The 27,455-nt window shown below is 36.1% G+C and overlaps 1 protein-coding gene across 4 annotated transcripts in view; it reads right to left on the bottom strand.

Moving 5' to 3' along the window:
* The window catches only part of CNKSR2 (connector enhancer of kinase suppressor of Ras 2), a 205,929-nt gene that overhangs the window by 44,343 nt on the left and 134,131 nt on the right, over positions 1 to 27,455 (bottom strand). For all 4 annotated transcript variants that reach the window (XM_026051981.1, XM_026051984.1, XM_026051998.1 and 1 more), the window contains 5 exons: positions 14,839 to 14,887; positions 13,767 to 13,939; positions 11,511 to 11,584; positions 8,996 to 9,067; positions 3,313 to 3,380 (listed from right to left, as the gene is read on the bottom strand). In XM_026051981.1, coding sequence (XP_025907766.1) covers positions 3,313 to 3,380; positions 8,996 to 9,067; positions 11,511 to 11,584; positions 13,767 to 13,939; positions 14,839 to 14,887 — 436 coding nt within the window. The remainder of the gene's footprint in view (positions 1 to 3,312; positions 3,381 to 8,995; positions 9,068 to 11,510; positions 11,585 to 13,766; positions 13,940 to 14,838; positions 14,888 to 27,455) is intronic.

The following is a 27,455-nucleotide window of genomic DNA, read 5'->3' as shown; positions in this document are numbered from 1 at the left end:
GTTGGCACAACATGTAATTTCAGCTTTCTTTTTTTTTTTTTTTTCCCCCTATCATTATGGTTACTCAACATTAAAAAAGAAGATTGCTTACCTTAAAATGAACCCTATTGAAACAGTTCTTTGTATTTTGTATCTAAAATTCTTTGTATTTATAGCTATAAATCAGAGAGTGTAGCCTTACTTAATTATTATTATTTTACAAGCAGTAACAATTTTGTTATAAGACTGGCTCTCTTGATTTGCTTCTTGCAAGAATATATCTGAGAGATCTCTTTAAAGAGTGTACTAAACAAATGGCACAAATAACATTTTCATGAACCTTAAAATCAAGAATTCCAACTAGTTCAGTCTCTGTAGAATTCCCCAAATTGCACATTTTATGTGAAAAAAACACTAAGTCAGAGAAAACTTTTTATAACTCCCACTCACTTTTAAGAAAATTATTTTCCAGTTCCAATTATTTTAAACTGAAAGAAAAAGAAATAAAATATTGGCATACAAGAATATTTGTTCCTACTGCAGCAAAGTCTTATGTAGCTATGCATGGCAAATAGCCTATCGTAATTTTATTACTCAGTGAGATCTCTGCAGACTTAGAGCTGAACTATTTGTTCTGAAATTAAAATTTAGCAAAGTCTCTGTGTTGCTTCGAATTCTGGCTAAATATGCGAAGAAGTTCATGGCTGGCAAATCCACACACAACAAAACACAATATCATGCTTTTGTACACTTCACTGTATTTCTATCAAAAAAAATCTGCAGTTAAGAGGACAATGAAATGAACAAAAATATTCTCCTACCATTTTAAAAAAATGTTTTGCTTTTGGCAACTGAGAGACTATTGTCTGTCTGAAATGCACATTATGCTATCAAACAGTTGCCATGTTTCGCTCTCCACAATGGACAGGCTAAATTCATAGGGCATACCTTGAAAGCCTTCTGAATGAGCAGTTGACTGCATTGACTGTACATAAACTAACATTGGCCCACCATTTGCCAATTCATTATTTTCTATTTATATAAGCAACTACTTTTTTCTCTGATTTTATGTGACTGGAAAGTATGCAACTTCCCTATCCAAACTCCCTTGCCATGTTCTTCACATTCACTATGTTTAATATAGAAAGTTGATGGTATTTTTATCAAGCTGTTCTGTACAGAATGTCACATTTTGTTCAGGAATACACCCACCGTTTGGTGATTCGTGCATCTCTGAAGCACTTGAAATATAGTTATGCAGTTTAGATTCAGAAGTGTTCAACTCTTAATTGAAGCAGGTTTGACAACTACTGTTGGATTGCTGCAGAGGCATTATAAAGCCTTGCTGCAACGGACTGACTGAACAGAAATAAAAGATCTTTTGTAAAATCTAATATGTAGATGACAATCGGTACAGTCACTGAATATAGAAAATTCCAGCTTCACATTATATACAGTTTCAAAGCCACTTGAAGTGATAGAGAGGTTTGCTAACTTGATGCCTTTGCTAATTAGGGACACTGCTCAGCAATTTAATAGCCCTTGTGCTCGGAGCCAACGATTATCACCAGAGGGATCACACAGTATTGCAGTAAGTGGGGAATGTGAGACTGATCCCACACAACACAAATAGGAAACACATGAAGATGATGTAGGTTCCCCTATATCTATATGATAAATCAATTCTGCTGAATAGTGTTAATGAGGTAATGAAGAAACCCCTCACTGCCAAAGGTATCGTACCCATAGTAAGTCTCACTGGAGATTTTATCCAGGGATCTGTTCAAGTAAGAGGCAGCATGACATCTGAGTGCACATGATCTGATGTCTAAGAGCTGCATCATCTGCTATTTCACTGTTTAGTGAAATTATTTCACTTTTTTTAGTGATTGCTTGGAAAGAAAGACTCATTGAACCTTCTAGAGTGCTGGAGAGACAATCATGTGTACACCAAGGCAGACACCTTTTCAGATGCTAGCAATTAATTTCCTACCATTACAGGATGTTTCAGTTTCCTGATGTCTTTTCCTGACTGCTGGAATCACTCTTGCTTCCCACTGAGAAATCATTTTTTTCCACAGAGTCTCCAGGAAGAGAAACATGTAGCAACACATTCCATAAAGGCAGACCACACATCCTCCTCCTCACAATCTCAGAGCAGAAGGACAGGGTGAAGGCTACTCTAAGGTTGTCACAAAAGTTGCTACAGATACATGATTTGAGGGGGCAAGGAGGACACCATCTGCAAATTCTGAAGCCTGGTGGCAGCATTCTGAATATAATTTCTCTCTGAAAATAGCTGGAAATACAGTCTTTGAAGAAAAGACTACATTAAATATATTTCTGCTGTAGCTCAGAGTTGCAATGTTTTAGGAAGAAAAGACAGAACCTCACTGATGAAGACTATGCAGTCACAGAATTAAAAAAGGATTGTCTGACTCAGTTGCCAGTATGCTGACAGGCATCTGGAAAAGCTCTGGGTGATCATGACCATTGTAACTGGTGCCTCCTGCCAGGTAGAGCTGTGAAAAAGAGAGTACGGATTCACAAGGCAGCTGTTTGCCAAGCCAATTAGTTGGATAGAAATACTTCTGGGAATTCATGTTATTGGCAATTCTAGGAAACAACATGCCCAACACGAATGCACCGCCCCATTCTTTTTCCTACCTATGGAAAAGATTTTTTGCTGCAGCAAAGTAAATGGAAGAGAGTCATCATTTTATGTTTTGCTTATTTAAACCCATGTTATACTAGGCACTAAAAAAGCAGAGGAAAGATGTTGTAAAGCTAACGCTGCAAAAGAAGTGCTTCATTGAAAAGGCTAGCAGAATTCTGTCACAAATCTCTAATGAAAATGGCAGGAATAAAAAAATAAGTGGCCTTAAAATCAGTGCTCTTAAGAGAAATTTTATGTCAGTCAGCTTTAGAAGAATGGTTTTGTTCCTGAGACCTATTGGATATGTTCCTGTTCCCTGTGAATTCAAACATCAAGTGCAACTTTAACTTTTTTTCTTTTAGTATGCAGTTTCTTTATTTTCTTCTGATGTGAGACACAGACTCCTCAGTACAGTGAATCTGAGCTAACTGGAAGTAAATTATCTGCTTTTAGCTACCTTTTGTAGCTTTCTCAGAAATAATCCAAGAGTCTGTGGATGAGAATCTGAAGGTGTTAATCAAACATGATGAGAGAGAAGGACTTCTCTAAAGCAACCGCCATATGTGAACAACTTCCATGGGATGGGAATGATAATGGGAAGGGGACTGGGATGGGTGAGAACAGATGAACTTGTGTTAAGAGGTGACAGAAGCAACCAAAAAAACCCAACACATTACCTTGTTCTTGTTTGATCCTCTCTCTTTCTGCATAGCCAGCAGCAAGCATGTTAATTCTGTTTAGCCATCTGAAATAATATTAAAAGAAAAAACAAAAAACACAGTGATACTGAGCCAGCATGCTAATTTTGGGTGCATTTCTACCAAAAAAAAAAAAAAAAAAAAAAAAAAAAGTTATGAGTATTTGAAGGAGATTGAAGACAAAGTTATTTTTCATGCAAGACAGTTGTTTTCTTTGATACTTTTAGTCAGGTTGTCTCCCAAGATCTGTAATTTTGCTGTTGAACAAAATGTTTCCACAGCAAAGATCTTGTTTCAAATGGAAAACCATATATGATGACAAACATTTGTAAAATAAAGGATCTTGAGATAATCAAAGAGCCATTAAGTCTGCTGCTCCTAGATATGCCATCACACCGATACTCCTGATGTTCTGATGTTTTAGAAATAAACACCACTTTCCAGAGATTTGAGCCATATTATAAATCCTGAATTGGCTTCTTAACAGAGGAACAGAGCAGAAAACAGCAGTCAAAAGAACAGGTTCACTCCCAAATAGACAGTGAGGTTTAATTATGCCATTATGGGTTTCAGAGCTTACCTACAGTGCCAAGTACAAAGAAACAGGGGCATATCAGAATTCACTTTTGTGTTTTTGTCAGCCCAGCAGAGGGAGAAAAGACATTTGCCAGAATACAATTCACATCTAAGGCTGTAATGTCAACTTTAAAAAAAGAAAAACCGAAAAACGCTTCCATAAGCCACACAAATTAAAAATAAACTATTGCTATTCTTGTCTAGCAGTGCTGTCATTGTGCAGCACAGAGTCAGCCATGTGTGGCAAAGCCTTGCTTCAACCTGCCCTTCTCCCTCATGGGGCTCTCAAGGTATTCATTAGCTGAATGCTTACATGAAATCATTTCCTCTATAAATGAGACTTTAAAGCAGCACGACAACCTCCCATTGGTAAACTTAGAATTACTTACTCCAGTCATCTCAAATCCAGGATCTGACAGACCTTATTTGCCAAGCTAATGGCTTGCGATTTTACTGCTAAAATGCACAGAAGGACACCTGAAGTGGGTTTGGCATTTTCTTGAAGCATGTGAAACTCTTGTTTCAGAAAACTGTGCCTGATGGGTTTGTTCTGCATCCTGTATGTATGGAAGCTGTGCAGTATTATTTGCTCAGCAAGGGAAACAAAGCATCCTTTTTAACCACTCCTACATGTCAAACCTCAGGACATTTCAGGGCATGCTATGCGGACCTTAGATCGTAATGTATAGTTGCTATCCCTGAAACAAACTTCTATCACTTTCCTTCCACAAACTGCAACCTCACATATGGTCTGTGAGTAACATTAAAGGCCAAAAAAGCATTGCACATTGGGAGGAATGCTGGAGATCTACTGAAGTGATTACAGGATACTTCATATTAGCATGCAATCCAAATTACTGCCTGAAAAACAGCAGAAAAGAGAAGCCAAAGCAGAGACGTAAAATTTCAACTGCAATAGTTAGGAACTGTTACACATGTATATAAATAACATTGGATCAGAAATCCAGCAAATTGTGTTTCGGAAAACTATCTGCATCTTCATGGCATATCAAGTGGTCCCCTCCAAAGCTATCTGCTAGGTTTGCTTTTCTGAATCAGGAAGGCTTCCTCTGGGGAATAAATGTCAGGACAGTGTAAGCTCAGCTATCCTGACAGCTCTGCTGGAGCTCTCCCTCCATCCCAAAGCAGACAAGCCGAAAGGCAGGAGCCACACATGCAGAATGGCAGCATCTCAGCGTGGGGGGATGAGCAACAGCACGAACCATTGCCCTTGTGCAAAGGGTAAAAGCAGCACAGAAGAAAAAGAAAACAAAAAAAACCCCCAAATCCTCCTCTGACAAAAAAGCAGGACAGACAACTAAGGTGGATCCTCTGTTTCCTAAGATATATAATCTAAAGGTGTATATACAAGAAGTGTATAGCCATGTAAGTGAGATACAGTGTACTGACTTCACATTCATTGCTTTTCTGCTTGAAATACTACCTGTGATGCCTGTGAAATGAATGACAAGGTACTGGTGTGGTTGTAAACTGTTAAGGATCATGAGCTTTGGGGTGGTTTGTTAAGTTCAGAAACTAAAAAATAGTACTGACACATGCATATTTGTTGATATGTGGCCACAGTGCAAATCTTCTTCAAGTATGGCTGGAATAGACATGGGCAGAGAGTTAGATTATTTTAATAATAGAGCTAGTGTTGGGGTTTGTTCAAGATAGAAACACATGAGAAATGCACTACTGTATGGTTCTTTCACGGGGAAATCTGTGAAGAATGGAAGAGGTACAGAACACTCCCTCTTTACCAGATATTTAGGACAAGAGTTCTGAGTGTGCAGTTATTCAAAAGTTCTCTATTAGGTATTTCAAAAGGCATAATAAAATCCTACCTGCAAGCCATCTGCAAACTTCTAGGGTATGGAAGATCTGCTCTCATTGATGTTGGCTATACATTGGTAACCACTGTAAATTTTAGGGGATGCGAGGCCAAGAAAAAAATCCTTCTTTACCGCAATAATTTTCTTGTGAGAATTATAAAATGCCTATATTAGCTGTGGCAATAAATAGAGAAACACTGGTAGCTGCAGCAGTCATTTAGGCTTTTTCTTTTTAAGAATAGCACATGCATTACACTTTGTCAGGGTGTAATTAATACAGTTTCATGATTCATGTGCATATGCATCTATACATAAAAGTACTTTCTAGCCCTGTAACTTCTCTAAAGTGGAACACATGTATTTTCACATAGAAGAGTAGTAAGCATTCTTCTGTCTTGTTTCACATCCTAGGGAGATGCAGTGTTTCTATTCATATTGACTTTAATCATAAAGCTCAAGGATACAAGATGAGCTTGCATGATAGCATGACTATCTTATAGAGTCTATATGTAATCAACTGCAGTTTAACTAAAATAAAGCAAGCTTTAGGTGATGGAAATTTTTGGAAGTCATCTTCACTGAAACCTTCTCCACACATTCTCGTGCTACAAGTCAACTTGTCATCTTTGCTTTTGATCACAGAGCTACATTGAGGAAGAAAGACTGTACAAATCTTAATACTCTGCCTACTCACAGAAATAAAGAGGTCAAATGGGTTTCAGCTTGTTCAAGGAAGTTCTCAGACTACTATTCAACATAAAGTTATTGACTGTGTGTTCCCTTGCTCAGAAGAAACAATTTTGGTAGCCATGTATGTCATCACTTTAAAATAAATAAATATAAATACATAGATTGAAAGGGAAGAATAAGGGTATGCTAAGTATTTAAGCCAGCCAGCCCTGAAGAAGTCACATTTGCCTCTAAAGAAAAGATCAGGATCTTTGAGTAAATCTATATTGGACGCATAAGGAGGCAGGCATGATTACTGCGGAAAATCAAAACAGAATTATGTGGAGTACCATTAAATAGAAATATAAGATCTGTACTTGACATTAGAAGCATTTTCCTGGAATAGGCATAGCAATGAGCTTCCAAGCAATGTGTTTCTATGAATATACACTTATACCAGCAAAACTGTACTTTTTACCAATAAAGGTTATTCCGTCCTTCTTCTCACCCAAGCAGAATGGGTTATATGGATGGAAAGAGCACTTTTACTGGTGCAACAGGGTAGACGAAATGAACATCAGATGTCACAGTAATAATCTGCACAGTCAAACTTCTCTCCTTACCAAAATAATGGGGTGGCAGAGTCATGAAGGTAGCAAGATAATCTGAACAGTGTCAGAGTTACCTAACACTAAAATACACATTTCATGTACATGAAATGAAAAAGGAACAGAAATGAAAAATTCACCTGACCTGCATACAAATATTTCACAACTAAATCATTGTTTTACAAAAAGAATGGAGGAAATGAACTATTCCTAGCTTTCAAAAAAATGTGCTTTAGTAGTATGCTATTTTCTTTTCTTCTATCTCAGGTATAAACAGCACTGAAATTACTGAATGATACATAATTAAAATGTACCTGACAAAAAAAGTACAGAAAGTGATCAAATCAGTCTTAATTGTATTTTTGAAATACTGACTGTGAATGTTTTAGGCAAACTTGGATAGAGGCTAGAATACGCTTTTCAACAAGAAACATTTTATTATATTATTATTACTAAATTTATTTCCACGTTCTGCATTTAAATGAAAGTTTAAATTATAATTTTTCAGTAATCCACATTTTCTTTACCAAGTTAATTCAAGATTTCTGAAAGCAAAGGATTTTTTTCATACATTAAGAAAAAATAAAGTATTTTGATGAGACTCTGAAAGCAAATGAAGACTGGTGAGAATCTGAATTAATTTCATAGACTTTGATGGATCTGCTTCAAATTTACATGTATTTAACTCAGCTCAAAACTAGGTCAAGCTCATTCTTAATGAGCTAATAAGCACTTCTTCTAAAATGTGATAAAAAGATTACTCATGCCAGGAGGTTAAAAACCTTCCAGTTCCTGAGTTAGTTTTAGGCTATGTAATATAACTTTAATGCATTGAAGTGTATTTGCTGTTGCTTTCTGATTACTGAGCAGCTATATATTTTTATCCTCAGAAACAAGGCATCCTATCATACTGAGTGAGGGCCTACTGACAGCAATGATTTATATATTGCTGCTGTTCAGGATATATTGAATATACTATACCATTACTGTGCTCATCATGCAGTCAACTGAGATTTGAGTCACTGGCTTGACAGAATTACCTAGTAAAGGCAAGCCTAAAATTTTACAAAGAAATAGTTTATTATTTTTTCAGTTAGTCTCATTTTCTCTTTATTAAAAGCATACAATATTCCTCACTTAGGATGCTTACAAACATCATCTAAGAGTGGGTCTCAGTTGCAATCATATTTCTGTTTGGTTCTTCCATCATAAGAAGGTGATTATATATTTTTTGAACTGAATTACTTTTTTTGTTGTTGTGAAAACAAATGAAATAAAAAACAAATATGTGAATTGAGGTGGGATGCATGCCATTTCTCCAGAATTAAGAGTAAATGTATTTATTTTGTGCTGAAGCTTCAAGCTTTTTTGGGGGGTAAAATCTCAAAAATAGACTAAAATGAATACAGTTAGGCTCAGTCCTTTAGAACTAAGACTTAACTCTTTGCTGTTTTCCAGTTGCTTACGCCAACAAAATAAAATTTTCACTTTATCTACCAGATTAAATTCATGTCAGTAGAAAAAACCTGTCAAATTCACTACTTCTTAGAATTTCTAGTGCCTTTTTCAAGATTGGCATAAGAAAGATCAGTGACTGTTATCAAGCTTTCTCCAACTTCTTACTTTCTCAAGGGCCAGAAACAGAGAGAAGCTTCACTGGGTGACTATCATGTGTTGGGGGGTATGAGCACAAGCAGCTGGAGACAGCTCCCATGCAGGTGCCACACATCCAAGAGCAGGTTTACAAAAACCTAGAGTTCTAAAATCCTGTTTGTATCTTCTTTTGTTTTTTTTTTCTTTTAAGAAAGGAGTAATCTTCTAAAATGTTTTGTAAATCTTCCAATCTTCCTTTCAAAAATGCAATTTTTGCATAAAGGGAATACTTAGCGTATGCAGCCACTCAGAAAGAACGCTACTCTGCGCTCATTTTCTCAACTATTACTGCTGTCCTTGAACTTTGCCAGTTTTCCTTACCTGTTCATATCATCTAGGTGTTCAGCAGCAAAATAAAAACTTTTGATCTTAGGATGGCAGGCTTTGAATGCACTGTAGAGGAAAAACATAATTATAAAAACATAATGGCACACTTTTTTTTTTTTTTTTAAATATAGGAAAGTGAAGTGACCAATGAGATGAGTTCAGATTTCCTGAGTCGTTAAAATCCTCCAAATAGAGTATAAAAATAACTTATAGGATTTAGAACTTATGGAGAAGCCAGGCTTCTCCAACTAAAATGCACTAATGCACCCCTTTCCAAATAATATTTGGTTCATGCATAAATAGGGATCATTCAACAATTACACTATGTTGCTTTTGAATAATATTATCCAGTCAAGGAATAATTTATTTATCAATCCATTTTGCTGATGTATCTAGTGGTGTAAAATTCTTTCTGGATAGAAGATTGATTAAAATTGTTCAGTACAACAGAAAACCTCTCAGTCCTGGTGACTGCTCATATCCAAATGACCTTGACACTACCTCTAGATCTAATGACTGGGTTTCAAACAGAAAAAAAAAAAAAAAAAGGTGATGTGCTGATTGATTTCTGAAGGCTGGTTATAAATTAAGATTGTGTTCTTGAGGTCATACCAAACAATGGGCAATTACATCTCATCTTTCCTTTCTATCAAAGTAATCAACATGACTGGGCAGCGAGAATTACAGCATACATAGTAAGAAATAATAAGAAATAAATTATTTGAAAGAATTTTTAAACTATGTTGGATAAAGCTTTATGGTGAAGTATTTGAAGATCTAGAAAATGAATCTGAAAGTAATTAATAAGACAGAAGAATCATTTTTGAATATAGTCTGAAGGTCTCTCTTAAAATAAGGACAAAAATGTCTAATACTTTCGAAGAATTTAAGAAAATGCATGAAACACATAACAGCACCATTATCATTTTTTCTGAGAAACAACAGATTAGATTAATACAACATATATCTATGTCTGTCTATATTTATGTAGGTATACATATATGTAGCTACATATATATATATATATACATACACATACACGTATAAGGAAATAGGTTTTCAGAAATCTGTTATATGTAATCCAGGAAAGGTCCTGCCACTGAAGATATTATGTAAAAATAATATTCTTGAGACCAAAAAGACTCATCTACACACTAGAGTATGACATAATGTTATGCAAGTGAATACAGATGTACAGTGACATCTGTTCAGTTTAGAAAGACATCATCAAGTTACTAAGACCCCAAGCTTGACTTCTTAAAATTGTTAAAGCATCTGTTGTCTGGATTCTTTGAGTCATTTTTCTTTATCAGCCACCCGAGCAAGGAATTTTAATAGCCACATTTTATGTTCTACTCTCCAGCACATAACAAACGCTGAAAAAAAAATTAAACAGGGTGCCATTCTGAGAAATGAGTTGACATATCAGTGTTGCTGTCTAACAGAACATAAAAGTGAATTACTTCGGCAGTGAAGCCCAATGATCCAGGACAATACACACAACCCAAGCTGATATATCCATATTTGTATTTTTGAATTATATATATGACATAATATTATATCATTTTATATTCAGTATATATGTATACACCCACATATATATATACACATGCTTAAAAAAATGTAGTTTTCATTTTCTGCCCTTTGAGATCATCATGAAGAGGAGACTTAATCCTGAACGGATACATAAACCAAGCAGGACAAAGTCAGAAATACTTTAGAATAGCACGTACTATAAATTAAGGGGAAAAGCCATTTTACTTTTGCAATTGCTTTTCTGCACAGTTTTAAGGGATTGTATGTTCTTGAAAAATTTAAGTCAAAGAAAAGTAAAAACTATTAGAATGCAAGGCAGAAAGTTTTCAACAATAAGACTTAAAAATACATTTGCTATTACTATAAAAATGCATCAAAATAAAAAATAGGCTTGTGCAAGGGCATATATTTGGACACCAGCATACATACCTAGGTGAGAAGAAAAGTTGTTTTAGAGTTTTCAGGTCATACTCCCGAAAGAAGAGAAATCACTGTCATCCTCTTGTTTAACTCCACCTCAGGACTGACTCTCTGCGCCAGCAAACTTTGAGATGTTGTTAACTAATTTGGAGTTATAGTAAAGATTGATCCCTGGCCATGAACTTAGGATGGTGTCCTTATTTTGCTTCAAGTTGTTGTATCAAGCTTAAAAGTGCTATAATATCCCCCTCAGGCTGCCCCTTTTCCCCTCCTAAGAAAAGAAGAAAGCCTAAAACTATTCATTTAATAAAGGAACGATCAAGCAGTCTTCTTGCTTTTAATGTACTTAGCTGTGATCACGCATGATAGTTTCAGGTCTCTCTTTGGGAAATACAGCACAAAAAACACACCAGAGCTTGGCTCTTCAGTATGACCTTGTTCTATGATCACTGTAAGAAACTCCATGATTGTCATTGCTGTACAGGAAAACTTTGTCCTTAGTTCCACTTCTTCTATTGTTTCATTGTATTGCATTTTTCTGGAGTATACTTACTATTTCTTGCGGCATTCACTGGCCCTATCGATTTTAAATTCAGGTAGACTGATGAATCCTTCGGCTTTTTCATCCTACAAAGACAATTCTAGATATTACTGTTAAGGTGGCAAAAAATATCACAGAAAAGTTAGCAGAAGATATATATTTTCACTTGTCTGCTTTTTACATAAGAAGTACTAATATATGCTCTGCTCTGGCAAACCTCCCACAAAAGTCACTGGGACTTTTGCCAAAGTAATAAGACAGATCCCTTGGTATAAACACAGTTTTTAAATATTCAGTTTCCTTAACCAATTTCACAGCTGAAACAGCATTTGAAAAAATGTAAAATGACCAAGTGTGTTCAGGCAATTAGTCAACATAATTAGTTAATTTTGGAGGAGGATGGGCTAATTAGTAAGAAGAGATGCAGAGTATTGTAAAGGATGGGGAAAAAAGAATTTGATTTTGCACTGTTTACCATTTTTATGTGATATCACAGCTAAGAAGCATAATAGTTAATTCAGATACTTTTGGTATTTTATGTATGATTCAGTTATTCTCCTTCTCTAACACAGAGCAGACACTTGACCTTTCTCTATAACTTGTACATAGTTTATTTTATGAGATTGAATCTCTCTAGACTTTTGTCAATTTGAAAGCATTATTTATTTTAAGCTACTAAAATATCAGTTTCACAGACTTTCTTTTTAGACTGCTCATAATCTTGCATTAGAAAATAATACAGCATCATAAGTGTGAAGTATGTGAAGGAATTCCACAGAATTACCTCTTTAACTTTTAGATCCTTCACAGCTAAATTTGCTAAATATGCTATTATGGGCATTTTGCTGCAAAACGTCAGAGAAAACGGAAACATTTCTTGGGTGAGGTGCAAGGTTATAAGGGGCTTTGCACTAGCATGTATCTTAAAGTCAGAAGTATCTTTAAGGCAGTTTATAATAATCTTGCTACCGATATTTTAGGCCTGATTGCCTAAAAAAATTTTGGCAAGAATGTTGTTTGCTTGTCTGCCCCTCTGTCAGTGAGTCCTCCTCCACAACAGCTTTTGAATCTGTGGGTGATTGCCACCACTTTTCTCAGGGAGGTCTCAAATATAATCAAGCTCCAGCAGGTCTCATGGAAATCTGGGCAAAGGAAGAGAAGAGGGAGCTGCTCAGATCACTGCCCCCTCCTGTATTTGGCTTGAGAAAAGTCAAACTCAGCAACTCCACAAACTCCTTGACCAGGGCTGATGACCAGTCTTGTGGCTCTGAATTACTACCTCAGCAAGGACCTCGTAGTAGATCTTGGGGAAGGAAGGAAGAGACTAGAGAGTTGGGATTACTGATTTGAAGATGATTTTGAGGCACAAGTAGCAGGAATCCCTGCTGGGGGGTTCCCTGGGAAACCAGGTTTGGTAAATTTGTTCACGGAATGACTTCCTATATACACAGTGAAAACTATGAAATCATACTATTTAAAGTTCTTAAGAAACTAAGAACTCATCCTATGTTAAATAAGTGTACAAATGCTCGCAGGATTAAAATAACAGAAATACCAATCCAGAACTAAATATATCCATATGCTGTCAATGACTTTCTTTTGGAATATTTGCATATTATACTAGAGATATTTAAAATTAAGGTTTCCTACCTCACCAAAGCAAAAAGCAATTTTACCAAAGCTGACATAAATAAACCTACACTAATGTAAAATCTGTTGCACAATCAAAGCTGTACACAATTCAGTTAGGCTGCTCCAGTATTCTTAAACTCAGCATACATGATCACTGAAATCATAATAAAAAGCTATGCAGAAAGAAGGACAAGAGAACAACAACTGAAAAACAAATGCATCCTCTGTAATTACTAGAGCTTTTTGTCATTTTACTGGCACAGAAAAACAAGGAACCCCAGACAGAACATTATTAGAGTTTACCCTCCCATGACTAAGCTTGAATGACAGGAATAAATAACTACCTTTTCCCTTCCGGGGCTCGAGCAATGAGAAAACGATAGGTTTATTCTAAATTGTTGAGAGTAGGACACAGAAAATAGTGTTTTTCCTCCTTACAGAAAAAAAAAGGGGTGAATTTGAAGGACCAAATATATTTATATAATCTAGACAGGACTTAATTGTTATTTAGGTACAATTATTCTGGTGAAAAAAATCATTCTCACAGATAAGCACTCAGAACATTAGCCTTCCCCTATCTCTTGACAACAGTACTGCACAGTGTTTTTGATTAAAAAAATGAGCAAAAATGTTTACCTCTTCATTGATATACCAATATAGAGATGTATCTTTCAGGACAAACCAATATTTTTTCCATTTCTGGGAGAAATAGCTCTTGGCATCTTTCTTTTTCCAAAGCCAGCCTTCACAGTCCCCTCGGCCAAGGTCTTTACATGAGATCCTTCTTTTGCTTTTACCAGGAATAGGAGCTAAAAATGACAAAGAGTTGATGTGAAAGAGCTTGATTTGTCCACTAAAATCAACAAACCAGTTAGCCATAAAGTACTATGTATATGCTTAAGAATATTAATTAAACATTTTGACCTCAATTTGTCATTATTAAATTATTACAAACCTTATACTTGGGCCACGAGGGCTATGCAAGACACCATAAATTAAAAATAAAAAATAAAACAAATAAACAAACCATGTTCAGCACCTCACAGAGCTCATATTCTACGGATGAAACAAAATAAAATAGACAAAAGCAACAAGGAAAGAGAAGAGGTTAGAGAGAAAGGAAAGGCAAGATATTAAAAAATAAGAAAATGGTTATTTATCATTTCAACAAATTAATATTTCATGTCATATTAAAAGCATATGGCACACATACTCATGTACTATCACACTGGGCTGCTTATTTTTATGTATTTTAGTCAAGTACATCTATGTAAGAACTTGACAGATCCTCAGAAATCTCTCTGTACAGCTCCTCTTACAATTAAACAGTTCTTAAAGCCTTTGTACTTCTAAATCAAAGGAGAACAGTCTACTGCTTAAGGAATTGCCACACAGTCTAGATATTTTAGCAAAAGCTAGGGCTGCAGTAAGGCACTATATAGACATAGCTGAGAAACACATTTCTGCTCCCAAGGAGGCTGCCGTGTAAATGTAAAAAAAAGTGATAATGACAGATATATATATATACAGGGACAAGAGAATATTACAAAACTATGAGTCATCAAAAAGGGACTAATAGCTTCTTCATACAGCCGCTATACACATGGTTGGAACTAACAAGTTCTAATTCCTAAGATACTGCAATAGTGTAAATACTATGCCTGTAAAATTCATCCTACAAAGAAATTCAAACTAAATTAATTTTTACCTTTGTTCTTCTTTTTGCTTTTCTGCTGTAGAGAAGATTGCTGAAATGTCTATAAGAAAATCAAAAGAGAAGTGAAAACACAGTGTTTATTATAGTCAAGTGCATCCCCATCATAAAAGTAGTTACACTTTGCAAACACTGAAGTCATCATATTGCATTACTCCCAGCAGACAGACTCCTAGGCCCAAGAAAAAAGTATATGGTTCTACAGCAAAATGACACTGAAACATACTAAAAGAGACCACATTTTAGTTTGCTAGTGACAACTGTCTGCTTTTTTTTCTCCAAAATGGTCACTCTTCTCTCCATTCTGTTAGTAAGATATGTCTAATTTGTTTAGTATAATAGTGAATCTACACAGTTCTTGCATTTCCAAGAGATTATATAATTAAGACCTTATCCAAATAGATCCTAATAAAGCATTATTGTTGCCTTGGAAGAAACATAGGAGAGAAATTGCTCCTTTGCCTACCATACTAACTTTGTAAAAATGTCAATTCAAATTAATAACTTTGTAAAAATGTCAATTTAGATTAATAAGTTTCACAGTCATTTCTGTTAAAAAACTCGAACTCAGAAAATCAGCATCATCCCGACGAATCAAAAATTATTTCTCTAAGAAACTGCTCCAAGCTGTTAACAACACAATTTCAGCTGCTGCAGATTTTAGCTTCATATATAGTGAGACAAAAATATTGGTGGTGAAACTAAGAAAAAGCTCCAGAACATTAGAGTATTAGAGTGTTAAAACCTTTCTTTAAGCTTCCACCGAATCAATACAAAAATCAAAAGCTTTTGTGTCGCATGTCAAAAATAAATCTAAGTGAAAGCTCTGACAGCTCTGTGAGTCTGAAGCCTGTTCATAATTGATAAGGCAAACTCTCACCTCACGGTACAGGGCTCTCTTTGGCTTAAAGATTTGCTGTTTCTTTTTGTTTTTTCTCCCACCTCTCCCCGCTCAAATGCAAGCCACGATGGCTCAGCTTGCAAGCTCTTGTCTCAAGTAAGAGTTGTGACATTTTCAAGCCTCAAATGCTAGCATCATATTCATCGGGATAGACTGCCAACCATACAACAATAATTAAGAGTATTATCATGAAATTAAGAGTCTCGGTGGAGGTGCTGATCCCTTGTGGGCTGCATCTGAGGAAAGCTGCTCAACTGTATTGCTGCCTCAGATGGTTAAAAAGGATCTCCATAGGAAGGAAAAGCGGAGCCAGTTTGTTTTGGCTCTGCTCCTTTTCCTCATCTATTAGTGTCAATTCAGTGAGTGCGGCTCTCAGCAAGCTGAGAGAGACACCACTGCCATCCCATCTTCCGTCACATGAAATATTTCTACTTGCAAGATTAAAAGAAGTCTTCTTGGCTCACGGAGAAATAACAGGGAATGACTGGCAAGAAGGCTGTAAATAACATTCTTCCTCCTAGAAGCTTGGAAAATGGTAACCTAAATCAAAGTGGTTGAAACTCACACACACAAACAAATCTGCAGCACACCTCTACTCAAAGAAACACAGACCACTTCATTCTGCCGCTTTTCTGCACCAGCATCTTAACAGTGAACTCACCAAAACAAAAAATGAAAACTTCTGCTTGGTTTTCTTATAAGCTATACTGGAAATGTTCTTTTGAGCAAATGAAAATGCTTTTTAAAATATTTCATCTGTAAATTGAATGTGAAAAAAGTGAGCTTGCATCTCTCAACTTCTGAGTCAGTTTTGGGGAAGAAAGCATAATGAAGGTGTATCAGTTTTTAATAGGAAGACAGCATGTAATTTAGCTGTCTAGCCATTTTCCCATACATTTTTATATTGCAAAACAGAAGGGTTTTATTAGAATTCATTTATTGTTCTGAATTAGACCTTTAATAAGATGATAATCAAGGACACAATCTATAGCTGAGTAACATTCTTGGGAACCATTCCCATCACTTTTGTCAATTTCTGCTCATACTTTTGATTTTGTTCCATCTATCATCTGTACATCTGTACCTCTGTACAAAGGCTGTTTGCTACAGCCTTTAGGTGTCAAGTTGGTTTGTTCTGTGCAAAAAAATGTGCAAAAAGCAACACTATCTCTTGTTTTTTCTTTCTTTCTCTCTCTCTCTCTTTTTTTTTTTTAATAGGAAAGATGTATGCATTGGTTAACCCTAGCTTGATTAACACTACTGGGCCTCAAATCTGCATACAACTCCAAAAAACTGCAAGTGAGGATGAAGTCTAAAAATGCTCATTCTGTTTTATTTGCTGCTGTTGCTATTCTTTTTCAGTAAATCATTTAATGCAACAGCCTATGTAATTGGCAGCCCCCTCTAGATATCAGATGCTGCATATTCCCATTTTCTCAGTTCAGTTTACAATCTAAGTGTGATATGGTTTGGAAATGGATTTTTGAAGGTTGTCTACTCCCTCCCAAGGCACAGCTTGCTTTGAAGTTGGATCTAAATCCAAAATTAGATCATGTTCTTCATGGTGTATCTTCAGCCTACATTAACCATGAATATCTCCATGGAAGAAGTTTCCACAGTCTCTTTAGTGACCTATTCCAAAGTCTGGCCAACACAGTGTTTCCCATTTTACAATTTAAATCTGCAACGTGGCAAATGGCAAAATAGCAAAAATGTGGTTTTTTTAATGCCATAAACCTTTAAAATATGGCTTCTTGACAAAGCACAGAAATTTATTTGTATTAAGGTAATGGTTTGCTGCAAGATACTGTTTAATCACCTGCCTGTGAGGCTGCATTTCAACATATGTTCACGACATTTTGATTCTGATCAGTCTTGAGTTTTGAGCAACTGTTTTCACATACATCATTCGTCCCAGTTTCCAATGATTCATCTTTCCTACTAATCCTGACAGCAAGCATGAAATTAAATGGAAAACAGCTGCCTAAATTAAATAAAGTTGTTAGGATCTCAAAATAATGCAAAAAAAAGGATACAAAACTGCCACTGAAATGATGTAAGAGATGAATACCTTAGCCTGAATGGAACTTGTCACTGCTTGAGAAAATTTGAAAGTGTTTATTCATATTCTGAATTGCATGCTATCTAATTTCAAAAACACTATTAGCAAAACTTTCCATTCTCCAAAAGCCGGGCAACATCACTTGATGTTTAATATATATCAAAATTTCACTTCATTATCTTTGGGTTCAGTTATTTGAGTTTCAATCATTTTCTCCCATGATATGTGATGTTTGAGCTTGTCTTATTTAACAGCATACCTAAACTGCCCCATCTGACAGATGCATGTCTAAACAGAACATCAACGAAACATTTATATATATGCATATATGTCTACTTTTGCTATCATCAGCCTCCAGAACACACGTAATGGAAGAGCAACAAAATATCATTCATAATAGAGTGTTTTCTATGTTCTTCTTTATGTTTTCTTTTTTAACAAACTTGCCAGCCTACTTCTTGATAATATTTCAGTCTAATCTCTTCTGAGGGCTTGACTGCATCAGTCAGTGGAAATTTCACCATGCATTGAACTACTGTAACAGTTGCTCTTTCTGCAGTTCCTCATTACCAAACTTGTTATGTGGGTTGTATAGTTAGCTATGTGGGAGTTGCACTGCCAAGAGGAGTCACCAAGGGTAGTTATTCCTTTAGCAAGAAAACAAACATATGCAGATGTTTTATTCAACAATGTCTTTAGGTATACAACCACATATCAGCATTTTAGTAGGTACAACATAAAACATCCAAGAAATGAGGATGTTAGATTTTTCTCTATTGCTTAAAATTTTGCAGATTCTTGTGTACTTTTAGCTTCACGGATAAAGTATTCATTCTTGGATACCTTTAGTACTAGGTTCTTTGTATATTTAATCAGAAGGCAAGGAAGATTAATAGCAAGTCATTACCATTGAGAAGTCTGAAATGTGATTATTTATTATGGATTACTTAGTAGTAATTTAATTGCTCTATATTTGGAAAAATGAGTTTAAATAGAAGTGTTAATTCATTTGTTTAATGTCAATTAGGAAATGTAATATACTAATCTTCCAAAACCTATAATGCATTTGAGAGAAAATGCTATAAAGAGAGGTGAATTTTCAATAAAACTCTCATTTTGTCATGACAGTTAGAACATTCCTTAGTCAAAAGAAAATCCAGTTGGTGCCTAAAGGAAAAATGGAAGACAACTAGAACGACTAATCAAGTGTTGATTTGGGGGGGGTTATTTTGCCAGACTTCGAGAGTTTAAGGAAGAAGTCCAGAGTAGTTATCTCTATTTCTCTTCCAGCAATGATCAATTCTTTGTAGTCAGAGCTAGTATAAACACCATACGACTAACATTTCATGACATCTATGTCCCAAAATACATATATTCTAGTAACTATGTGGACCCACTTACAGATTTTGTAGTACTACCACAAAAGAACATAACTGAACATAGCAGAAATCCTTAAAGATTTGTACTGGCCATAGTGATTACTACGAAATTTGATGGCTTCCCAATGTTATTTCATATTTTCACTTTTCTTCAGAGATGTTCTACTCACTCATTTTGGAAAGCTGGAAGAAGGAAGCAGGTTATAGAAATAATAACCTCCACAACTCTTTGTGATTTTGAGCTCGTTCAGTCTGGGAAGGAAATTGGCAGGTATTTTTACTGTTTTTTTGAAAGCTCTAGTCAAATCCAATTTTTCTCAAGCTGTAAGTTTAGACACTAAAGAACTATTTACAGTCAGACAGCTCCACTCTGTTGCTGTAAGATAACTTTCTCTACTTTTCTGCAGAGGAGCTAGCTACACTTCTGATTACTGGAACTTTCTGCTGCTGATGGGAAACCTGTATCTGGAAAAAAAAAACTGTTGATGCTCATCTGATCGCTCTCTTACACTCAACATTTTGAGCACACTGGCAGTGTTCTGTCTTCACAGTTTTGATATACTGCATACAAATGTTTCTCCATACAGGGAGGGCTGAGATGTAAAATTTTGGAGATAAAAGAATGAAAAAGAAAAAAAGTCAAAGCCACTTACACTAAGTTGTCTTAGTATTCCTCAGTATGAACACTGTGTTTAGGAGTCAAACACAAGGAGTTTTACTGAAAACTTTTCAATTACCATTTTGTTTAGTCTCCAGTTAAGAGATGAACAGGATTCATTATTTCATGAATATTTATGTAAAATATACTTTTTAAGGCATGTTACAAAGGTGTGGTAAGAATAGGCCTCTGGCAGTTCAGAAGGTTTGAAAACTCTTGCCAGTCAGCGGCAGAATTTCAATTGCAATAGATAACCACTTTGTTCAAAACAAAGCCAAGTATTGACCTAGTTATTATGTTCGGCCTTCACAGTGGGCAAAAAAGATTACTCTTCATGGTTAACTAGGACTTAAAGCTGGCTGATTCCATATAGAGAATCTAAAGGCATTTTTTGGAGAAAAAGATGAAACTGTGTTAGACAGGACTTTATTAGCATAGGAGAGAAGAGATGAAGCATGAGTTGATGCTTTAACAGAATCAGTTTTAAAGACTAAGGGTCAAATGAAACATCTAAGGATGAAATTATGTTCAACAGGGAGCCTACTAAAAAGAGAGGTAAGGAAAGACTATGCTCTCAGTTGTGATGCTATTTAGAAAGGTAAAATCTCACTAGAAGATTTCTCTGGTTTGTTTGAACTGTTTTCTCTGTTGTTTGGGCTTCAGAGGTCAGAAAGAAAAAAAAATAATGCTTGGCAAACATAACCTGGAAAGTGTTCTAGGTCACATGGAACATTTTAGGAAACTGTTATTCCTGTGGTTGCTAACTACCTGATTCCAAATCTGTGTTGTGTTTTCTTCTTACTTTTTTCTGGTTGCTTATTATTCATTTATTATTTCTTTTATTTTAAAGTATTGAGTTTTTTTTAATATATTTATTATTCCACATTTCCTAATTCAACTGTGGTTACAACCAATCCGATACCAAAAAAATTGTCCAAATGGCACTAAGTTGTGAATAATTTTAATATGCTGTAAGAACTCTAGTTTACAAAACTCTTCTAAAAGCCACCCTGCACTTAGAACAGGTAAAATGCAAATACATTAAATGAGATCACCGCTAAGAGAGAACATTTAGTACAGAACCACATCAATGAGTTTATGAAGAGCAATATAGCAGTAGAAACCAAGTCACTGGGTGGTCACAAAACAGTCATCTTATCTGAGTAATGCATAAATTAATGATGGGCTGGGAACAAAAATGATTTAGGCACAAGACACGACAGTTGATTAACTGTGTCCTGAAACCTCCAGTTTTGCCTCCCAAAAAGAAAAATTCATTAAATCAATTGTTGACCTATAGTGCTTTGGTAAAAGATCCTTCTTCAGTCTCTTCACAGCTTGCTCTGTTCTTGAGCACACTGCATGATTAAATGCCACACCTGGCTTTAAAGTGTGGCATTCCCTAAGGTTCCAACTAAGAAATATAATACTAAAACACACCATTAATATTGCATATAAACACACTTCTAAATGTGAGCTCTTGTAAGATAGTAAGCTAGGTACTTTATACTAAATATTCTGTGGATATCTGTCTTTTAAATGACAGTTACTTCAAACAGAGATACATGAATCACTGGTTCTATCAAAAAGTCTGAGCATCATTGATACCAGGATTCATGGTTTGCTGTCTTATCCTACATAGTATATTCCCCCTCTTCCTCCCTCAGTTTTGCGTTTTCAGAGATCTAATCAATGTGTTTGCAAAAGCTGGCGAGCCACTAGCTTTTTTAGTAGAAGATATAAAGTCATTTTGAGTTGAGATCACTTTCTACCTTTACTTGACAGTAAAAGGTCCTATTCCCATTCCTTCTTTTTCTTCCCCAAAGTATCTCTACAGGGATTCTTGGAAGCACTAGATCCATGGTACATGGCAATGCAGCCTATCATACCTGGGCACAGCTCTACTGGGTTCCTCTATTTTTGGGAACTCCAACATGACCTCACAACACATGCAATTTGTTAGGCTTACCAGGTGTATGCAAAACTTAGGCAAATTAAAAACTTTCTGAAAACTTTTCAGGCCATGTTGAGAAAATAACATCATTACTTTTTCCTGCCAGAGAAAGCTTTTATTTCTTATCCACAAAGTCACAATATTCCCTAATTGAAAAATAGTAGCAGTAAATCTTCTAGATAATACCAAATTTAAATCGGAGTTCTCATATTCCTCCACAATCTTTTTTACTGACAGAACAAGGACTCCAGCACTGTTATAGCTGCCTGAAACAAATGAGGATAAAAATTTAAACTAGACAAGTGCTGTTAGTTAGAATAATTTATTCTGAGATCATTCTTCTGCTTTGCATTTACTGTGAAGCATGTAATTTTGGTACCTCCCACACTACTTTTATTGACAGTAAGTAATCTAAGAGAGAAGTCAGGGAGTTGGAAAAATGTCTGTCTTCTCTAATGGCAAAAGTCCAAGATATATCAGTCATTCTATCACAATATATATTTCTCCTCCTTTAATTTAAGAAGCAAAAAGAAACCTAAACTACTGTCAGCTGTCAGAGAAGAGCATCTAACCTCTTATTTTGATATAATTTACATATATCAGAACAATTCTCTGGTTATTATTCTTATTGAAGAGAATGGACCAGTCACAGACTTGCAGGATAGCTGATGTGCTAAGGCACCTCTGCGGACCATCCAGTCCAACACCCCTCTCAAAGTAGGGTCTGCTAGAACAGGTTGCTAAGGTTTATGTCCAGTTGTGTTTTGTTTGTCTCCAAGAATGGAGCCTCCACAACCTCACTCCTGTCTTTGACCACTCCCAAAGTAAATTATATTTTAAATGACCACTACCTCTTGACCTTTCAAAGGGCAACTGACTCTGCCTTTGTCACTTCCTCTCCACTGGGTATTCTCCACTCCTCCTCACTGAGGTTATTGTTGTTTCATTTCTTTACCCTGTCCCTCTAGGTCCCTCCAACACACACAAGCCCCACAAGCCTTCCAACAAGCACAACCCTCTGGGGTTTCAACTGTTCCTCCCAGTTTTGTGTTGTCTGCAAACAAGTAATTATGGAACATGTTAAACAGTATTGGTCCTGCTAATTATCCCCGAGGGACACCACTAATCACTAGTCTACAGATGGATGTCATGCAGCTGATCACAACGCTTTGCACCTGGCCATTCATCCAGCTTTCAGTCCATCTCACTGTCCACTTATTTAGTGTGTAATATATCATTCTGTCTAGGAGAATATTATGGGAAACAGTGCTGAAGCTCTTGCTAAAGTCGAGAGAAATAACAACCCTTGCTCTCTCTCGTCATCCATCAAGCCATTTAGCTCTGTGTAAAAAGCTAGTTAAGGATGATCCCCCCTTCATAAATCAACCAGCTCTCCTGTACCTCTGTATTCTCCAGATCATATACCATGAGATTCTTCTACGTAGAAACTACTTTTTGTTTTGCTCCCTCATCTCAGGATCTTGAATTCCATTATTTTGTGGTCATTGCAGCCAAGGCTGTCCTCAGACTTCATGCCCTCAAGAAGTCCTTCGTTTGTAAGTAGGAGGTCTAGCAGGAACCTCATCAGCTTCTTGATCACTTGTATCATGAAGTTGTCATCAATGCACTTCAGAAACCTCACGGATTGCTTATATCTTCCTGGGTTGTCCTTCTAGCAGTTATCAGCCAGTTAAACAAACCTCTTTTCATAATATGCAGTTTTCTTCAGGAAAATTCTAGCTTTGTTTAAGCTATTTCTCCTTAATTCACAGTAAAGATAGATTTCCCTCTGTACAGTTATCTATTAAAAAAATAAAACTCTCTTACCAGATTTAAGAAAAAATTATTTTCAATATGACCTGTGTTAAATCACACAGGTGATCTGTGGTACAACATGAAACTGATCCTTAAACTACCAGGAAGAAAATGTAGATCAGTCTAAAACACCAGAAGCATCAGCCTCAGGGCATTCAAATAATCTTGCATCAGGCCCCGCTACAGGTCTCCCTACACTAAAAATAATTATATTAGAATAAAGCTAGCTAAGAAACCAAGAGAATAAAATAAGTGAGGTAATATTTATGGCTATGACATTACTTTTGTTTTATGTGTACTTTGGTTTAGGTTCCTTGAGAATTTATTTTCGAAAACCTCTTCCCTCAACTACAAGAATGGAAAACCTTTTGCTGCCAATAACAACAAAGCCAGGTGACAATTCCTTGACCTCCCAGGCCTGGATTGCTAAAGAAATCAAAATCTAAATGACATGATGGGAACAGTCTGCACTTCTTGCTCTTTACTTTCCTCCAGTGCTTGGACATACATTGGGAATACCCTCCACCCTATAGCTATAGGAATTATTAAGGTTCATACTGTATAGCTGAAGGATTAATATGGACTAGAGCTATGCCAAGAGAAGGGGCTCTCCACCTGCTATAACATCTAAGTGCTTGTCATGAAAAGAGTACATGCAAGCTCCTTCTGAACAGCAGCCAGTGGCACTTCTGAACATGTTCCCTCAGCGTGATGCCTCTTTACTCAGCCTGTATGACAGGGAAAGATGCAGAGGATGTGCATGCTGTACAATGAATGAGGGCAGGACTAAAGGGAAAAGATAATTGTTCTAAGGATGTAAATATTAGGGAGATATGCTCTTGGAAACTATTCTGTGTTAACATGTGGATATAATTTTCTTTCAAAAGAGGAAACAGAAAACTCGTTATCACTTTCAAAAATATTAAGTTTCCAGTGAAAAATTCACTAAAATGGAAAATCGTATTTTGAAGTTGTGATCCTTTCTGAGGAAGACAAATGTATTTCTGGAGCTACAGAGTTTAGAAAGTCTTTAGAGAAACAGGAAAATTGCACACAGTTGTGTCAAATCATAATCACCAAAATACACTTCTGGTTTATCTTGAGAAGACAAGACACTGGAAAACTAATTTGCTGTTTTGTGAAATATCTGTAGTGAAATATATATACTATTCATCAGGAGAGAACACTATCTACTGCTTATTTTACTGTTTAGAACATGTTATCACCTATTGAAATGAGGTGTCATCACCTCATTCCCAAGGCTTAGGGATTTTGCTGTGTGTCTACTCTTCTGAACTGAAATGGCATTTCCAGCAAAACAGTGCATTGCGATGCTTTACTGTTGCACTATGCTACCAGGAACAGCTTGCAGCAATAGCTGCAGGAACAACTGCACACATGGTTACTGAACTCAGGGAGCTCTTGCCTAAAAGAAGTAACAGAATCTTAAACACAGAAGAAGTTTCCATGAGGAGACTCTTGGAAAGAAGCAAAAAAATGCAATTCTATATTAGCCAGTTCACACTGTATTAAAATTCATACCAAATAACTTCCACTGCTTCCTTGAATTAAGGCAGAAAAAGACTATCATTCCAGGACTATCATTCACATTACTTGCTGAAATTAAGTGAAATTTTCTCCAAGGATAAGATGAAATAGTACTTCTCAGAAGGTGAGGAAAGATTTTAGTTCTCTGATGGCTGTGGTGACCTCATGGGTAACAAACCAGCTCATAAAATCAGTTTTATATTTGATTCTCAAGTCACAGATATCTAGTGTTAGAGATTTTATCTGCTAGGGTTAATCTGCGAGCAAAGGTGTATATTTGGAAAGTGGACAAAGGCAGTTATTGCTATGTGAAAATATGTTTTTTTCCCTCTGCACAGTACAGCAGCAGAGATGGATTGGCTGACTCACAGCTCAGGTGCTAAGCAACGGGCACTTCTTTCTAGAAAAACAGAAACACTTCATAAACCAGCTTCTGCTCAGGAGCCACACTGCAGCAAAAAGCTCATTTTCCCATACATATTCCAGCACAATCTCTCACAGTTTGGCACACCACGGGGCTCTTAACAGACCACGGACAAGTGAGCGGGACAGAGGAAGGGGTAGAGACCCACGCTGAATGAAAATCACTGCTTGGAAAAAAACCTCTTGTTCAGAAATAGCTATGCTGCTTGTCAAAGCATTTTGATCAAACTGTACCCTGAAATGGGCATTTGCTCCCAATTATTTACTCATATTTTCACTATTAAAGGTGGGATTTTGTTTTGCATACTGTCCAGTTTCACAAAGCAGATGGTTCAATTATGTCCTTGATTCACTGCTTTCATAATCCTGACACAGTCCTTTTCCTTATGCAAAAGGAGATCAAGGCAGAAGCCAACTGGGAAGCCAGGATCTAGGTCTAACTTCTCATAGATATGACATTCCCCACCATGTTGCAGTGATAAATCAAGCCAAGTCTCCTCTGAGCAATGCCTAACATACTTTCTCTGATACAATATGCCATGCTTTCTCTCTTCCCGACCAAAAGGGAAAAACAGAGGGACTATATGGTTTGTTTTACACCAAAACAACAACAGACAAAAACAGAAAAAAAAGCATAGAACTCTAAACTGTTCTATTGTGATTTTACTAAAACACAGGTAATATAGCTTGCTGGTGTCCAAACAGCATTAATATCTACAAAAGGAAAAGCACTCTATCATGTAATAAAAGCAGGATAAAATCAGTAATGATTAATTGGAAAAGGTAACATAAAAATACAGAATAGGGATGTGAAAGGAAATTAGAAAATGTTCTGAGCCAGGAGATTTATTAGTCTATAGATCTGCATCTCTTGACAATACAAGATTATACTTTCAGGGCATTAGATCACATATTGTAGCAGATAAATCTATACTGGCTGAGTTGGACTAGATGACCTTTACAATAACTCTCTCATTTTTGAAGAATTCCCTAGCTTAGTCATAGCAAAAAATTGCTAACAGGTCTTTTTTTCCCTCATGGTCAGATGGGAAAGACGGTAGCACAGAAAGTTTAAAGTAAAAATTTGCCATAAAAGTGCCTAACTGTGCTTCGTGATGATCCATAAATCTGTCTCATCTCAACTCTACAGCATTTGGTTTTGTTGAAATAGTTAGTCTGGAGTTTAATAAAAATTATATAGAAAAAGAAGTAAATTATTTCACATCCAGTGCCTCCAGATTTCATTTTGGCAACCACTTCTCCAGTGAGAGAAAGCTCATTTTATTAACTGCTTCTTCAAAAAGAAGCAATGCAGATATGAAAATATTCTCCTATTTGTGATGTGAATTAAATTCGTTTTGAATACTGAAAATATAATTCCCTTAAGTAAAAGAATAGACAGTAAAAGTACTCTCTTCTGAGGAGACAAAATATTACTATTTCACAAAATGTATGCTTAACCAGAACTCAAACAAAAAAAACTGCATAAGTACATCCACTTTCTCAAGACTTCAGTTCAAAAGTCAGAGAATCTAGAATAGGCAGAATAAATCTGATATCATTGAGGCAATTTCATAAGACGATTTCAGCTAAACAGCAATGATAGAACAGAAACAATCCCTTAAATCTAGGCAATTTACCATTCTTGTAATCACTACTGAAATTGCTCTTTTCTTGCCAGGCTCCAGCTTTTCCTCATGAGGAGAATTGGATAGTATAGCAGGTTGCCCTCAGAGTTTGTGCCATTTCCATCCTTGGACGGTTTCAAATGCTGGCAGGAGGCAGCCCTGACCAACCTGGTCAGACCTCAGGTACGGTCCTGCTTAGAGCAGGAGGTGGAGGCCCTCCTCATCTGAGTTTTCCTTTGAATT

Source organism: Nothoprocta perdicaria, unplaced genomic scaffold (genome assembly GCF_003342845.1).
Source record: "Nothoprocta perdicaria isolate Ctin4 unplaced genomic scaffold, notPer1 scaffold_112, whole genome shotgun sequence".
In the NCBI taxonomy this organism is placed as follows: domain Eukaryota; kingdom Metazoa; phylum Chordata; class Aves; order Tinamiformes; family Tinamidae; genus Nothoprocta; species Nothoprocta perdicaria.
This window is presented reverse-complemented; position numbering and strand designations above follow the sequence as displayed.